The 17,451-nt window shown below is 37.6% G+C and overlaps 1 protein-coding gene across 1 annotated transcript in view; it reads right to left on the reverse strand.

Moving 5' to 3' along the window:
• Window positions 1–17,451, reverse strand: part of nalcn (sodium leak channel, non-selective) — a 147,774-nt gene that overhangs the window by 108,393 nt on the left and 21,930 nt on the right. The window contains exons 7-9 of the mRNA XM_088913203.1: window positions 14,417–14,559; window positions 13,628–13,732; window positions 594–680 (exon numbers count right to left, since the gene is read on the reverse strand). Coding sequence (XP_088769329.1) covers window positions 594–680; window positions 13,628–13,732; window positions 14,417–14,559 — 335 coding nt within the window. The remainder of the gene's footprint in view (window positions 1–593; window positions 681–13,627; window positions 13,733–14,416; window positions 14,560–17,451) is intronic.

A 17,451-nucleotide genomic window follows, 5' to 3' on the forward strand; every position in this document is an offset into this window, starting at 1 on the left:
ATTGAAAAAGCAAAACTGTATCAGAAATGATAAAGACTCAAAGCATTACAGCACATGACCTAACCCTGCATTTTAAATATTAAATATGAAAAAAATTGAAATATTTGGTAAAAATATGCTTATTTATAGTTTCCATGTTTTCTTTTTCTCAAGTAACCTAAAACATGGGTGAGATACAGTATACTATAACATCTAAGAAAACATAAGACAGGACTAAATATTTTAGGAAATTGTGAGTGATGTTACTTGCAGAATCAAATCCATGAATATATGGTTTGTTTCATTTAGTCTTGTGAAACAACAAAGTTAATTATCCCCCGAGGGTAATTTGTTTTAAGGCACTGTTTAATTAAACAATTCAACAGCAAGGAAGACAAACATTACCAACAGAGAGGATGGTGCATTAGTGTTACAGGAGACAAGAGAGTTAATGTCCTATGTTTTAAGGATTTGTCATTCAAGATACATTTCTGAAACTCCAGCTGACAAATCTAGTATTTCACAAGACAACATTATCTCTAATAATATCCAACAGCATTAACTTTATCATCCCTTTTGGAAATGCCAGCTTGATTAACCCAGACATATCATACCTGTAAGCAAGCTGGAGCTCTGCCATGCGGTTTATTCACATCAACAGCAACCAACTGCCATCCTCCTGCAGCGTCTTCATGAAACATCTACATCCAAGAGATGGCATGGGGGAGCAGAAAGAAGAAAAATTTTAAGCAAAAACCTTGTTAGACCACAAGTGACAGATGTGACTTTTTCCATCACATGTCCATCAAAATTTGCAAAATTTTTATTCTAAGATCTTAGACTCACAGATTCACACCGATCGCTTATATACTGAAATACTTACTGTAAATCACATACTGTACAATTACAGTAGGAGTCTTATAGTATTGGTCTTACTATGGCATCAACCAGACATTTGTCAGAAATGTTTAAACAAATGAACTGTAATTCTTTGTTAAAGATAGGAGTTTTTCTTTACTGCATGCTTACCAAACTTAGTCTTTTCTAGGCTGTTTTATGTCTGTACAAACACAGTAATATTTATTCAGAAGAAAGGTTCAAGGAGATTATCTGCCCATCTAAATTATTTGATAGTAGCTAACTGATTGTTTTTTGGACTATTTGTATGTATCTGATTTTATTTAAAAGCTACACTTTTGTAGCTACGTTTACAATGGACAGTGACTGGGTGAGTGTGTCCATTCTACTTTATAATTTCAGGATCCTGAAGCGCTTGAATCCTGCACTGTTGACAGGACACATCTGCAACTGAAAACAGAAGACATTTTAGCTCAAGCACCCAAAAACCACTCCAAGGTGAAGCTGGAAAGACAGTCAAGGGAAGTGATAGTTGTTTTTTTTCCTCGTCATGTAATACCGGACACTATAGCATGCCCATGGCAACTCACTTCACTTTAAAGCATGCCATCATGTCACTAAAGCTGGTATTCATTTACATGTACAGTACTGTAGATTCCTGTATGAAAGGAATGGCTCCTCTAACCGTCTACTGAGCACCTGCATTTGCCCTCTACTGCCCAGCTGCCACCTGATTTTTGTCTCTGAACAACAAGAGGGAGTGATGGTATATTCTTTCCCTGCATGAAGATTGATGCTGGTATGGCAGGATAAGCTCAGAAAGGTGGCCAAGATGGCAGAGGTCCCTCAGAATCAAGTGAAGTAATGTAACACATATTCAGTATAACGATGCATTTTATCCCATATTAAACAGAAATGTACTGTAATTTAAATTAAGATAGGAGAACGTAACACAATAGAAGATTTTAAAGTTTTAGACATTGGATATTGTTAATTTATGTTTTAACATGTAAAATGTTAATCTCCAAATATTAAGATACTATACTTATGATGTACAAATGACCAGAGCATTTTTGCTATAAAGTTTAAATTCAGTCACATGAATGATTTCTATACTGCCATACCTCAGCAAGCATACTGGGGCAAGTTCGTTGTGAAAGGCGCTATTTAAAAATAAATTGAATTGAATTGAATTGAATATTTACAGGGAAATACAGTATGTTTCTTCTATTCACATTCTCTCTTCTTCTATTTTATGATACACAACAATTAAACGTTTCCCTCTTGGTTAGAAAATTGCTGATGCTGATTTTCCAGCCCTAGAAGTTCAGATTTAACAGTGACAATGACCACACATTGATGAAAGAAAAATGACTTCACATTTCAGCAAGTAACTATTCACGTGTTTCGTGATCAAAAACTCTCAAGAGCTTATTCCTGGCAGATGGGTGGCTTCTGCCAGAAAGGCAAATGGAATGAGGTTAGCCAAGTGGACAGAAATCTGGCACTTGACTAAGCAAGCTAACCTCTCTAACCTCAATGTGTGGCAAGAGAGATAAAATGTTTAAAGGCTTTGGACACAGAAGTGGCCATGAACCCATAACCTGCAAAAACTGTCAGATGCAGGAAGAATTAAAATAAATACAGCATACTGTATGTGTACATACAGTATTAATTTTGAGAAGCATCTGTATATTGATGAGCAAAATAAATAAAATACTCATCTCTAGTGGGTTCAATTGAACATTTTAAAGAAATATCAAATCAAATTACTGAATATATGAACAAAAATACAGATCAAGGAATGTTTTCATTTACAGTACATGATGCATGACAAAATGAGAATATTACAAATTTAGAAACAGGTATGACCCCCTTTACCATTAAATTGTCATAGCAACCTTGGCTCATAGTCTCAGCAATGGTGCTGGCAATGGTTGCCTGGTTATGGTTGTCTCCTGTTGATAAAACTGACCAGTTAGTCTTACCAGCGCTTTGTATTACTGGACTCAGTTTAGGAGAAAAAGATGGCCTTGACAAGACTATGAAACAGTTTACCTAAAGTTGTCTCATGATAATCCTAGCCCTGTGTGATGTTGCAGTGTCCTGCTGGGCTAAAGGAGATTCTATCCCAAATGATCTGTATTCCATTATTCCACTGGTTAGCTTGAACACAACAACCACCATAATGCTTACCACAACGTCTTCACACACTTTTTTTCCCCACTGAGTCTATCATTGATCAATAAAACACTTTCCCTCCTCAGTCTGCCATCTTCTATAATTTTTAGCTACTGTATTTAAGAAAGTGATTTTATCATTCAGCTATCAGCATGTTTTTTTTCCTGAACAAGGAATCCCAAGAATGCAAAACATTATTATGGAAAATTAGTGTTATTCTGAAGATGCAACCAATTCACTCTTATTAACAGAAAGATGTTACTGTATTTCTTTGTTGAGTTTCTTGTGCTGTACACATTTTAGTCAAAAACAATCAAGGATCATGCACAACGATTATATGAATGTGACATTCCTGGGTTTTTCTTCCAGTCTTCCATGGCAAGTATGCTGATTGCTCCTTCAATCATACTGATATTAACTGGGTGATCTTTAGTACTCAAGCATGGCATGTTAACTGTTTACAATTAATCAAAACACTATTTGAATGGCTATTTAGAGTATGCAATTGAATGGCTATTTACAGAATACATATTCTGAATCAACTAACTTAACATACCATTTAAACTCAACTTGTATATTCCTAATATTTTAACAGCTGGTGGTTTCATAAGATCACATATGAGTTGAGCATTTTGCAATCACACAGAACTATATTACTCAAACAATGAACACCATATGTGCTTTCTAATCACAATACAACTAATATTATGTGCCATAATCAGCTATGGATATGAATCTTACAGTGTTGCATTTTCATAGTGCTTTACCATACATCCAAGCATTGAGCCTTGCATTGTTGATCATCTTAATTTTCCTCTACAAATACCACCAAATTGCTTCTATGTTACCACACAGAAATAAAAAAGAAGACAATTGGGAATACAATGATATTGTATTGAGATATAAATCAAGTTTTACTAAAGTATTTTAAACAAAATGTACTCATAAAAATAACAAAACAAATTAAATAATAAGTGCCTTTTAGAAGTGTGAAACCGCTATAAAATCTCAACAAAAAGTATTATTATTTAATTTTTCCATCATATTTGTTGCCTCATCTACATTCCAAGAAACTATGCGACCTTAGTGTTTCCCTATCACTATTATTGGGATATTTGCCCCTTTGTTAGTATTTCAATCATTATATTTTACCTCTCCGATAAGGGAAACGCTCATCAATTAAATCTATATTATGTTTAAAAAATGAAAGGTAAATCTCCACGATCATATTACCATTTAGATTGCATTGCCTTTTAGGTACTGACGCAATGGAAGGTTTACTTAAAAATGCATAAATGTAAAAATACAAGATAAAACATAAAACTTAAAAGCCCCGTCTTCCTCCATTGTCTTCTAATCACCACGATGTCATTCATTCACTAATCGTCTTAGGAAGACACGTCAAATTAATTCAATATTACAATATTACTGCACAGAAGAGTAACTTGGAAGTCTTGCCAACAATGTAGCAGTGCAATCCCTCTGGATTGCCTTAAATCTTTATTTCAATGAGATCAAAGCTAGAAACATAAGCCCTTTTGTTTCACACCAAATAACTGACAACTTTACGTAAAGCTTTAATTACTTTTTTAATAGAAGAGGTGGGCAGCTCAGTACGATTGTTATAAAATTTAATAGATACTGAGAGGAAATACATTTTCAAGGTCACATCACTGTACATAGCAAAACAACTCCATCAACTTGAGCTCTTTGGAGAAAAACAATCTTGGGCTCAACAACACTCACCTGTTTTGACAGAGGGGTGTGGGGCTTGGAATCCATGAACTTGGAACAGTTACATCCCAGATGCTCTGGTGTAATATGGAAATTTGGAGTTGGAGAGGAACCAATTACTATCTGAAAAAACACCCCGTTTCTTTAAACAGATGGGTCATCTTGCCTTTGTCTAGTTTTCATCTGGAGTCAAAGATAAATTGTGTGCTCCCATGTTTGGGGATGAAGGATCACCCCCTTTTTTTCTTTCTAACACTTAGTGTTTAGAGTTGCTTTGATCTGATTTACAGTTTACAGTAACAAATAGTTCTAATCCTACAGTATATAAAGGTTAAATATAGTTCATTACAGTGTCGTTATTTGATTTAAAGAAAACAACAGCCAGATTAGCCAGAAATGTGGGAAAGTACACCCCAGTACTGGAAAGCAGCAGATGTTTTTGACAAACATGCCAGCTTTGAAGCTATGGAAGAAAAATCACAAAGAGCTCAAATCAGAGTGAATGCTGCTTTGGGAAAACTGGAGAAGGAGCATGTTTTTAGCAAGCTGGAGCACCAGACACTGTAGCAGCAGAAGACAGAAACTCCAGATGAAGAAGTTCTGGGTATAACACAAAGATGTCATCAGATCCAGCACAGGTATCAGCACAATGAAATCCTCAGGTAATGCCAAAGGATGTGGAAGAGAATAAGTGACTGAGCTTGGAAAAAGAGGATATTTCATATTGATTTTTCTTATTAAGTATTGCCACCCCTACTCAGTTCAGTGAATGCTAAGAAGTGTCTGTCCTGCATGTTGCCATGTCTGCGTCGCCAAGGGTCAGACACCATCAGGTACTGCCTTCTGATTCTTTAAATGCAACAAGTGAAATTGAAAACAAAAGTGAAAATTGAAGCAGTTTTCTATGACTCTACTTTTTTACTTCTACAAATGCATTGCACAAGGCCAGGGAAACAGATGGGACTGAGAAAGAAGATAGTGAAGAGAGGCCAAGCGCCATAATACAGACTATAATGGGCCCAGGCTGCTGGGAATACAGCAGAAAAGGCCAAAGAAGAAAAGGGAGACTGGAAACTCCAGTGGGCTGCCAGAGAAGGGGAAAGGCTGCTTTGATCTAGCAAACACCCGAGATATAGTGCTTTTGAAACAGTGAAAGTAACAGACAGAAGGTTCAATCTGTGGGGACGCGTATCATTGGGGTTGCACAGCTGGATGGGCTGCCTAACTCTCTTATAAGAACCGGCTGGACTCTACCCAGCACCCCGTGTCTTAGAGATTAATGTTCTGCAATGAGCAGGGATCCAGTCGAAATCAAGAGCATCAAGCTACAGACAGGGGAAGCCATGTGCCCTTTGCTTCAGAAGAGAGAGGTACTGTACAAGGGGGAGTAGCAGGGGTGGTGTTGGCAGTGATGGAGTACAGTATCTGTGCTGACACCTGCCCTGCAGTTATGGATAAGGACTCTAGCAGTTTCAATGCTGACCATGTGCAGGAAGATGTGTTTGACCTATGGACATCCACCTATCAGCATTTTGAATCAGTATTCAAATCGGCGGGGTGCAGCAAGAAGGGCTCCTCCAATAGCAAGGAGAAGCTTGAAACTTGGAGTTTCACGTTCCATATGTAAGTGGAGTGGGCTAAGGACTGCGCCTGTACTAAGCTAGTGTCAATTTAACTTAAGCTTAATTCTCTTCCAGAGGAAATTTGTTTTACGGCATAGTCCAATACAACAGTACAACAAGGAAGACAAACTGAGTTTTTGAAGAAAAGTGAAGAAGGAATAGTAGTGTTACTGAAGATAAGAGAGTGACATTGCAACAGGGATGAAAGATTTCCGGAGTCTGTTATTTTTCACCTGGGGACACAGAGGCATCTCCCAGATGGGATTAGTGTAAACTCACAATGGAGGGTGTGAGACGCACACTCCATAATGCTCTTGACCTTCTTAATAACTCTCTATTTGTAGTGAATATTTAAGTTAATTTGATGTGCCCCAATTATTTTGCTATTCAGTTTCACAAATGCTCCTAACCTCCTACAATTAAAGGTTAAGATGATGCAAAATCAACAAGTGAGACTGTATATTAATACACTTTCAGTAAATGACTGGTAGAAAAGCATAAAAATAGTTCTATCTACCTTAAAATAGCAGAGTTTACTAAATGAAAAGGAGTATTTGTTATAATTGGTGTCACAACATTTGTCTCATCTCAGATTCTTGTCTATCACCAGTCCCATGTACTTGTAGTCATTGACAATTTCTACAGCCTGACTTTTATTGCAGCAGGTTGGAGTGGTGTTTCATTTTTCCTAAAATTAATGACTGTTTTCATAATATTTAACTTCATATCATTTAGAATACGCCCATTTTCTGAGTTATTTAATATGCTGACCAGGGATGTGTCATCAGCAAACTTAGTGAGACGTCTATCTGTGTGTTTGCTCTTACAATCATTAGTGTACAAAACATATGATGGGGGGGCTAGAGGCAGCCCCATGGTAAGCGAATGTCAGATACTGTGACCAATTTGACCTGTTACGATTTGTTTGTTAAGAAGTCTAGGACCCATCTTAGCATGTTGCTGTTTAAATTGACATTCTTTCACAGTTTCTGTGCAAGGAACGGTAGTTATATTGCATTAAAAGCAGGTGGAAAATGAATAATTAAGATCCTTAATAATGTCTTTACTTGGTCAAGATGCCAAGAGATCAGATTTAACAATGTGAATATTTTGTTTTCTATTTACCTACTTTCTCTGTATGCAAACTGCAGACAGTCAATAAGGTTATTTGTGCTCTTTGTGATGTGTTGCTTCACTATTCTCTCCAGACCCTAATTTGGAGATGTGAGAGCAACGTACCTATAGCTGTTAAGCTTACTTGGCCTGGCATTTTTCTGGTTGGGAATAATACTAGATGTCTTCCATGGTGAGGGGGTGATTTGCAAATTTAAGGACATCTGAAAAAGCAAAACAAAAAATATTGCAAAACTAATCTGCAAGACATTAACTCTTCCACACACATTACCTGGACCTGAGCATTTCCTTACATTCGTCTCTTAAACTGCCTAAGCACCTCTGCTGTGTCAATTTTAATAAACTCTCTGGATACTGGGGGATTAGGTATTAGTACTATAGGAATAGTATAGCACTGGCTGTAGATAGGAGTTTCAACACATGATCCAGCACTTTGATTTGAGTCTGAATGCTGGTTCAGTTCAGTAGGCCTGGGGAATGGATAAGTGAAGCTGGCACCTAAAAATCACCACAAAATACAGTAGCTTTCTCACTAAGGACGGGCCTCCGGTTGTACAGTATGCACTACCTAGACAACCTGCTGGTACAGGTGACTGTTTCACAGCAAAAGCAAAGTTACAGGATTGAAGCTCAGTCTTTTCTACTAGAATACCAAGTTCCTGGAGCTGTGTCCTTCTGCTGTCTCACTGACAGAGCAGCTACTTTTGACTAGTACGAGAAGTGCAAAGATGCCTACTGGGACCTGGAGGCGTTGTTTACTCAGTCCCCAGTCCTGGTACAGCCCCAACAGGCACTTCTTCGTGTGCTTGCCCTAGAGCAGCATGTCCTAAGGAGCAGGGACCAGGAGCACTGGGACAAATTTCAGAAACAGCTGGCCAGTCCCCACCGGTTCACTCATGAACACTTGTTAGCAGCAGAGATGCATCGAAATGGCTGTTTGACCTCCTCACACTACCTTTACCTTCGGTGGAGAAGGCTGGAACTATCGGGGACAGAGACACCCCTGCATAAAATGTCTGCTTGGAACAGCATTGATTATTTTGCAGTTTTAGAAAGCCTTTGGACACATAGATGCAAGTCCAAGTTCAGTTCCCCGAATCTTTTTTTTTTTAATTCATACTGAACAGCTCTTACTGTTCAGTATTGTTTTGTTCAAATATACGATTTAAAAAAATAGCTCCACCTACGGTTTATGATTAAATTGGTACACTCTGGTACTTCACAATTTATTATACAGTACCTTCAGCCATGAAAAACAATGCAAACATGATATTTATTCCCAAACATGTTTTGTAATTTGTACTTTTAAATTAAATGCAATGTTGAAGAACTACAGGCAAACTGAAAAATAACCTTACATTAGCTTAATGTTTTACTACCAAAAATTCAAAATAAATCTCTTCAACATACACTGAATTTATGATTGAGCATAAGCACAGCAATGTGCAATTAATGGTAAAGTATGCATAGTATGAACATCTATGGTTGTCATTTTAAAATATGTAAACAGCTTATTTCAAATATCTTGGCAGGCAATCCACTATACTGTACTTTCAAGGGATATTAGAATAACAGTGAAATAATTGTTTAAGATGACAAACTGTATAGAACAAAGTACCTAATTACAGTGTAAAACACAATAGTAGCAGTAAATGTCCAAACAACCAATCATGTAATGAGGCGATCTTGTGCTTTTACTTTTAAATGCAGTTTATTATTCCTTAAATTAAATACAGTGTATGCACATCAATGCCTGAAAATAAAATAATTTGAACATCAGGAATTCACTTATCTTGTGTTCTTAAATTTCATAACACTGATTCTGTTTAATACTTAATACATTTTGTAAGTAGCCATATTGTAATTGTATTTATCTTTGTAATCATTATTAGTAAGAGTGGAATATTTTCAAATGCAGAAACTGAAATAGTGTCTAAGCAAATTAATAACTCATTCTTTTAAAAAAAACACATTCTGTTTTGGCCATTTGGCTTTCTTCTGCCAAAGCTTTTGTTCTCTGAATTGAAACACAGGAATATCTTAAAGAATATAGACTATCAGCACAATCCTATTACAGATAAGGAATCCATTTAATGCAATGAAAGGTCAGATGGGCAAGTGGTTGAACGCATTTCAGTTGTATTTTTACAGAATGAGGTTTTCACTGGTTTTATATACTATTTTTTAGCTATTTTTAAAACTATGAACAACAGTTCATGCAAAATAATTTTAGAATTATGCCAGTGAAGCGTTAGAAACCTACAAATATTTCTCATTATTACTGTATGAACTGTATATTATTTGAATCTTAAGAGTACTTTGCCTAAAAGTAGCAATTTTTCCATTAATGTGGCATAAATCTTTATTCATTGCTTGCAGTTGAGCCTCCAAAATGGCCCTAAATGTTAGGCCAATTGCTGCTGTTTACATTTAAAAAATGGAGGTTAATATTAACTGAAAGACAGACACAGATGTCACTGAACAGCCACAGTTCCTCAACCTAATCACCGCCACAGGTCCAATTTACCATTGCCAGGAGCTGAGCCAATCAGTGACACACCAAGGCTTTGCATACTTTCCACTTTTTTTTTGCCAATGGCTGAGAGCTTTATGAAGTGCAGTTTTGAATTGAAATGGTGTCTATTTTATAGGTGAACCATAAAGTCAATGTTGAGGATAAAAATGTATGCCTTCTTCTAGAGTAGCAAAAAAAGAAAGCTTAACCATGAAAAAATATACTCTAGTTGAACTGCAATTTTTTTTTCTCCTGTGACTTCATCAAGAGACGCAGAAATGTAGGCCGAGGACAAAGTGTTTACTAATCCACAGTGAGTCTATGCTTTTTAATGTCCTTTGAGTAGACCGGGGTCTTATTTGAATATTCAATCCAAAATTTCAACTCATTAAACACAAGTTCCTACCTTTAGCATATCATAAGCCATCGTAGGACTTATTGTTCTAATGAAAAGGACATACTGTACTACAGAAGAACAACATCTGTAACACCTTTTTGGGATGTTTTCAACAGTACAGTATATGACATATTGTATGTTTTGGACATACAGCTATACTATATGTCCAAAATTCGGTCCTGGCCTAAAAGTAGTATTAGAAGTACTTCAATGCTTCCACTATGTAACTTCAGGATCATTCTTCTGATCTTCAGGTTAAACTGGGCCAATTTAACCTGCTTATCTGACAATTTGAAAGCTGCTTTTCAAAGTCCTAGAGACCATATGGATGACCACCCTTCAGGACTGGAACTGTGGAATACCATTTTATACAGCTATTTGAATATTTAATTGCATTGAAATGCATGTAAACTGAAGTGATTCCCGGCATTGCTAACTCAGAGCTATGCGCTCCAAACATTGAACTCATGCAGACAAGACAGCTATTATGCTCTTTCACCAATAAATGTAATACATTCTCTGATCTATTTTTTAAATACGTTTGTATTATCCCAGGCATCCTTGTAAAACAGCTGAACAACAATGGCCAATAAAGCCAAAGTGTAAAAGGCTGAGCTCAATTGTTACATCGGCTCTGCTGTAAAGCTGGGGGGCGTGTGCCTGTGGGCCACGCCTCCTCCCCTCTGCCTCCCTGCATCGGTTGCTGAGGAGACAGTATACTCATAGCACCTGAATGCAATGGGAAGTCAGCCTGCATCAGGTGCTATGGGTTATTTAAGTCCTGTGTGGCTTCTCCACAGCAATCTGGCATTGTGTATTAGTTCCTGTCCTGCCCTGCACCTTCGGACTGCCAGCCAGAGGTTTCCTGGAGGAGTTCTCAGTACCTTCCCCCTATTTTCTGTTCACTCCTGGTTCCCTGCCTGCCTGGATTTAACCCGTCTCCTGCCTGTATCCTGACCCACCCAGACTCCACCTGGGGAACCTGTCCTTTCCTGTGCTCTCCTCCATTACTCCAGCCTGCTGCACCTGGGAGCTCAGCATAGCTGCCAGCTCTGATGGTCCTCCCCCTCCTCCAGGCCTGTGTCCTGACAGTCCTGCTCTCCAGTCCACTGCACTCTCCTTCACCCTGCCAGCCTTCCTGTTAGACCTTTGTTCTGTCCTGCCCCTGGGACAACAGATCCAGACCTCAGTGGTCCCTGACGCGCCTCCCCAGTCCACCCTGACAGTGCGTGCTTGGCCAGGTCTCTGAAGATCACGAGCTCTCTGCTCAGCCCGATACCTGGTCTGATGCTCCGTCTGATGGACCATGACGAGGTCGTGTGACCTTATCTGCCCTGCTCCAGATAAAGACCAACCAGCCCTGCTCTGTCCCTGGTTACCCTGCCTGCACTTGGTTCAGTAAAGTGCAGTAGCTTCTGGGGACCGGCTACTATCCCTGGACTGTGACGCTTTTGCCCCTGGGTCCGGAACAGCTCCTGACCCGCCCCTGCCATCTTGGTGGGTGGTATGGCGTAAAAACAATACAATATTTTTCTATGAAGTATAAAAGCTTTTACAAACTATACTGTATGTGCTTTATGCCAGTAGATAAAGCCATTAATTTTAGCTGAGAAGACTTGCCATTTTACAATTATGTTTTTCTTTTCTGTTTCTGTTTGAGAGTCAGGTCTGTTCTAAATAGTTTCCAGCACAGGGGAATATACCTTGAAGTTAGAGGGGCCATTGCCACATCACTCACTTTCTGGCACAGTCGTCCCTTGTTTCTGTCATTTGCTCTTCAACAGTCATCCTTCAGTGCTCTGCTGTGATTCACTCTCTGCCATCTGCTAGAAGCCATTTGCTGCACCCTCATCCAGACACAGTCTAGGATGGCTTCCTGACAATCGGCCAAAGTTAATTTAAGTTGAGGCTATACTCCTGTAGCATTCACTGTGAAAGGACAGTGATTTCAACTTCAACACAGCCAAAAAGAATCAAGGGACTGCCATTGATGCTCTATGTTTCTGGAAAGCAAACTTTGCAACATACCAGGCAGTCGTCAGTATACAAGGTCAAAGGATTACCAGAAATCAGTCTGAAGGAAAACAGGCAATTCACATAACACTTGATGAACAGTGCCATTATTGAGAAAAATATGATGACCCATGGTGGCACATTTTTAAAGAACCATATTAGTCAGGCACTCTTATAATGAGCATGTGGGAATTCTAAGATTGTTATATTAAATATAATCCTAAATAAACATTGTTTTTATAAAAACACTTCTATAAATCTGTATTTTAGACCTGTGTTTCCCAGCCTTGGGCCTGAATTATTTGTTTTTCTTCTGCTTTTCATTCTAAGTGAGCCTTGTTAGTTTGCTCTTAAATTGAACCAAATATAGAGTTACAAAATTATAAACTTGCCCCAAATGCTGGGTTTCAGCTCTCTAAATTAATCAGTGGGTGTTGCAGTATTATTTCTACCAGTGTCAGCTTATCACTGTGTAGAATGTTACAGGGAAGCATCTCTAACATGGGATTGTTTCTGAGACTAGGTTTTGAGAGCAGAAAATAGTTCAAATTAATCGAATGACACAATTAATGGTTCTTTAATCTTTAAATGGTCTTAAATGACTGAGACCACAGAATGAAAACCAGAAGGCACAAGGGTATTGCTAAACACTGCTTTGCAATGTCTTAAAATGCATCATTTTCAATTTCAATGTATGCATGCTAACTTCTAAAGAAATACCTACTGTATTTGTGATCTTAAAACAAAAACCTAGGCTTCCCAATGGTTCAGCCTGTTAAGGGTTTCACTTGAGCACGGGTTGAGTTCTACACTATGATCCAGGCCATGTGGGTTCGAGCCTGGGTCACATCTCTAGCTGACTGCGACAGGGATTCCCAACTGGCTGAGCGCTGCCAGCAGATGGGTAAGATAAGTCAGCCAAGCCTTTCTCTGCTCTCAGAAACACAGCGGCCCCTGTGACCTCCAGGCACTTGCGGGGTTGCTGTACTGTTGGTGAGGGATGCACCTCACCTCCATTCACCACTGGACTCCCCGTACTGACCTGCATTGCCCATGACGTGTTTAATTTGCCCGTGTGCAAATCCTGGTTGTAAAACCAGTTGAAAAACCAAATTGTGCGTGCATCACAAACATAGTTGGGTGATTCTAAATAAAAAGCTTGCATAGTGTGTCATCAGTTGTCATGAACTGTACCTGAGTAGTAGCTGTTGAAGTGGTACTGCTCCTGGACCCCCACATCTGCTGGAACTGTACCCTGATTTCAGCAAAGGTCTCAATTATAACTGCAATGAACACATTCTGAGGAAAGCAGAGGAAAGTAATAATAAGCACAATATCACAAGAGCTCTATGATACCCTTTTTGTAAAACTTTACATGGTTACATCACAGCAATCCATTACCATAAATAAAAAAGAAAAATGATTACTGATGTAAGACTCCCATTTCTATATCATGTGCTTGGCATTTTATTGTGTTTTTATGTCAGAACAATAGAAAATTGCGTTAATAAGACTATGATGCACAATGGTTGAAACTCCTTTCCTTGAATGTGAAACTGCACAGGGCTTTTATCTGCAGCATGTTAAAATTCTGGAACTTTTAATTTATATAAACCTACGGTTAAGATACTCTTGAAAAGGCTCGTTTGGTGAAATCTCAGGAAGGATCTTTATTGGTACTTGTCAGTCTGGTTGAAAAATGCTAAGATTTGAAAAACAATAAGAATTCGAGAACACACTTTCTTGTTCTATTTTGGAGTGAGTCCCTGTTTTTTTTTCTACACAAACAAACTGTGCAGATGTAAATAACAAGGAACAAACTACAGTATATCTGCCTGGCACAAACTTCAAAACTGCGCTGTTAGCCAAGACATCAAGTATTGGCAGGTTTACAGTCTCACATAAGCTGGAACCTGAAGAGACACTGGAAACACATTCGCTTTTTTTTCATTACTAGTTCATCCCAAAGAAAATTCACTCTACCTTAACCAGCCAAGCGAGGAAGAAGATAAGAGTGATGAAATAGAAGTAGGAGCGCCAGCGAGGAAAGCTGTCAATCGCTCTGTACATGAGGAACACCCAGCCCTCTTGGGAAGCTGCTTCATAAACTGTAAATATACTGGTACCTTTATAGACATAAAAGAACATATGTAGGATTATACACTTGCCATCCTTCCTGCAGTTTAAAAAACAAAATAGAAGACTTAACATGGCATGCTTTTCAGTACAGGTACCAAGCCATGCTGCTTTTTTATTTGTTTGCTCATGGAATTTGAACTTGATCATCTCTCATTCTGTCCTCGTGAATTTTCAATGTTATTTTTTTTACTGTAGATTGGCTAGGATTTTGTTTTGTTTTTTTCATTAACCCAGTACAGCAAATGCTGTTTGCAGTGTAAAACAACTGCTTGTAAGTTTAAAACCTTCAGGTGCTTTTACAAGTAAGTGCTTTTTCAGTTAATCTAACCTACAGTATATTTACATTTATTTACAGATGCATCATTCATTTTACAGACTTTAAATCCAACTTCCAGTTATCAATAACTAGTAACTGTACTGTTATTGTCAATTGCACAGAATATTTTTGTAATTCTGTATTTCTTATATTATAGTCAAGACCTTAATTAATGGTACAGTAAATAGAAAAGCAAACTCAAACCTAAATAAAGAATATAATTTAAGTACAAGTACAATACTGTAGGTTATGTAATATACTGTAGGTAAGCAAATTTTGGTTCCCTGTAATTCTAGAAATACACAGAACAGGCTTTAAAGCAGGATTTAAAACAGACAGGCAGTAAAGACACCATTTTCAGATATTCACATTAGTAAAATGTTGTGTGGGGTCATGTCTGTATCATCATATTTGCCCTCCCCCATGTCCCCAAAACTACTTCATTTGTCAAATATGTGGTAATACTGAACCACAGTCTTTCCTATTTCAATCCCACTTGGCACATTTAATGAGCAAGTGATACCACACTTGCACCACCAGCCCAAATATATTCTCTGCGTAAGTATATATATAGAAAAGGAAACTCGTTTAATTCTGCCAGGGCACTGCAGCATTATTATAACTCTACTGTACATTATAAACTACAAATGTCTTGATTTGTTGTTTAACATCTTCTTTTGTTGAACAAAACTTTAAAATATTTAAAATGAAAGAGATATTCAACACTTCTTCCAAGTCCAACATTATTGCTTGGCAATTAGGAGGATGTGTTATGATACACTGAACTCTATTTTGTTCAAGGGTCCTGACAGCAGTCTCATGGATGGTGCAGTCCTGTAGGTCAATGAAAAAGTAAATACATTATGCTTTTGAAATAGTCACGGAAAGCCCTACAGATGTTTAAGTATGATACATTTTAGAATAAACAGCAGCTCATCTCAAGCTTAGCAAGCTGGTCTCAGAGACACTCAGCCAATCAGCCCTTCTTATTTCTCTCGCAACTGTGATAAATTTATAGTCCAATTGTCATTGTTTAATACATGGCACAATTGTCATAACTGTCCCTCAGGTTCCAACTAAGCTGCTTGCCTCCCACAATCCTCTTAATTTTAAACCACCATTCTTCAATCATCAACTATCTACTTCCGAGGGGCAATCGAACATTCTTTTCCAGAAAGCGTAGAGCAATGTAAATAATCTGAATGTCTATAATTCCAACACTGCTGCATCTTTACTCAGCACAAGTGAAAGCCCGTGTTTTTAATGTTATATTATTGTGACAACTCAGTCAAGTCAATTCTTCTCTCAGGATGATCATTACAGAAAGGTCTCTGTTTTTTTCTATCACAGACAAGTGGTTATTTAAAGGGGCCACAGTCATCTACATCTGCTTGTTCAGTAACTGTACATAACATTCATTGACTATGGTTTGGTAAATCGTGGCTGTTTGACAGATAATGCGCCTGTAATTATTGAATCAAGTTGCTGACTGAAGGCTGAAGAATGTAAAAATACTGTGACTTTTATAAAGAAGAGGTTTTTGCTTAATTGGCTTAATTGATATACTGCCATTGCTGGTTCCAAACCTGAAGTCTGAAGTGACACTATTGTTAGAACTTAAGAAGTCTTAAAAATCAGATGGCACCACTCATCTCATTTAGTCTGTTGGGTAGAAGCTACAGTAGCTTCTACCCAAGGATCTCAGCACACCTTTTCATAAAAAGAAACCAGGGTATCGGCTTCAGTAATTTGGCTGTGGAGCCTGTTACAGATTCCCGTAACTTTCTAGCTTGTGCTTTATTCTGAAGAAATTCATGATGTTGACTTTGCCAGTGCTTTTGAGGATTTTAAATACCTTGATGAGGTCCTCTCATAGGTATACTCATTTAGTTTTTATGTTACTTGACAGATATGGATATGTTAATTTGTAACAGAAACTCACATGCATCTGATCACATGCTCTTAGGTCACTTTTGTAACCCATTTTGTTTTCTTTCACAATGTGACTTTAAATAACAGATTAATATAATAGTAACCATTATAAAAAAGTAGATATAAATGAATTTAAATCTGTTGTTTCTCAAAAACACACTACAGCAGGGTGTAACTCAAAAAAACAACTGAAAAATATTTTATAGAAAAATACCATCTATCAGAATGTCATGGATCATCAAAGTCCTTCTCAGTTACAAATAATTCCACACATTACTTTCCAACAAATCCAACCTTTATCATGACACTTTGTCTAATTTCTTATATGATTATCTGGTGTTTTCTATTTCATATGCACCAGCAAATACATCCCAAATACTATAAAAAAGAAAATAAAAATAATATTCCAGTGAAAAAGAAACCACAAAGCAAGAACAAACATATTTTAAATAAAGCTGTAAAACAATTATTCATTTCACATATCAAAAAGTTGGAGAACCTTTCTTGAATCAAGCTCTGAGATTTTTTGTTGCTCACAGTGATTACTCTCAATATGAAATGTGTTTTTTCCCCTCAGGGCTCAGTTTCATTGTGCTATGACAAAATGCTCTCATTAAAAACTCACTTATGT

This window comes from Atractosteus spatula, chromosome 4, assembly GCF_055471065.1.
Source record: "Atractosteus spatula isolate fAtrSpa1 chromosome 4, fAtrSpa1.hap1, whole genome shotgun sequence".
Taxonomy (NCBI): Eukaryota; Metazoa; Chordata; class Actinopteri; order Semionotiformes; family Lepisosteidae; genus Atractosteus; species Atractosteus spatula.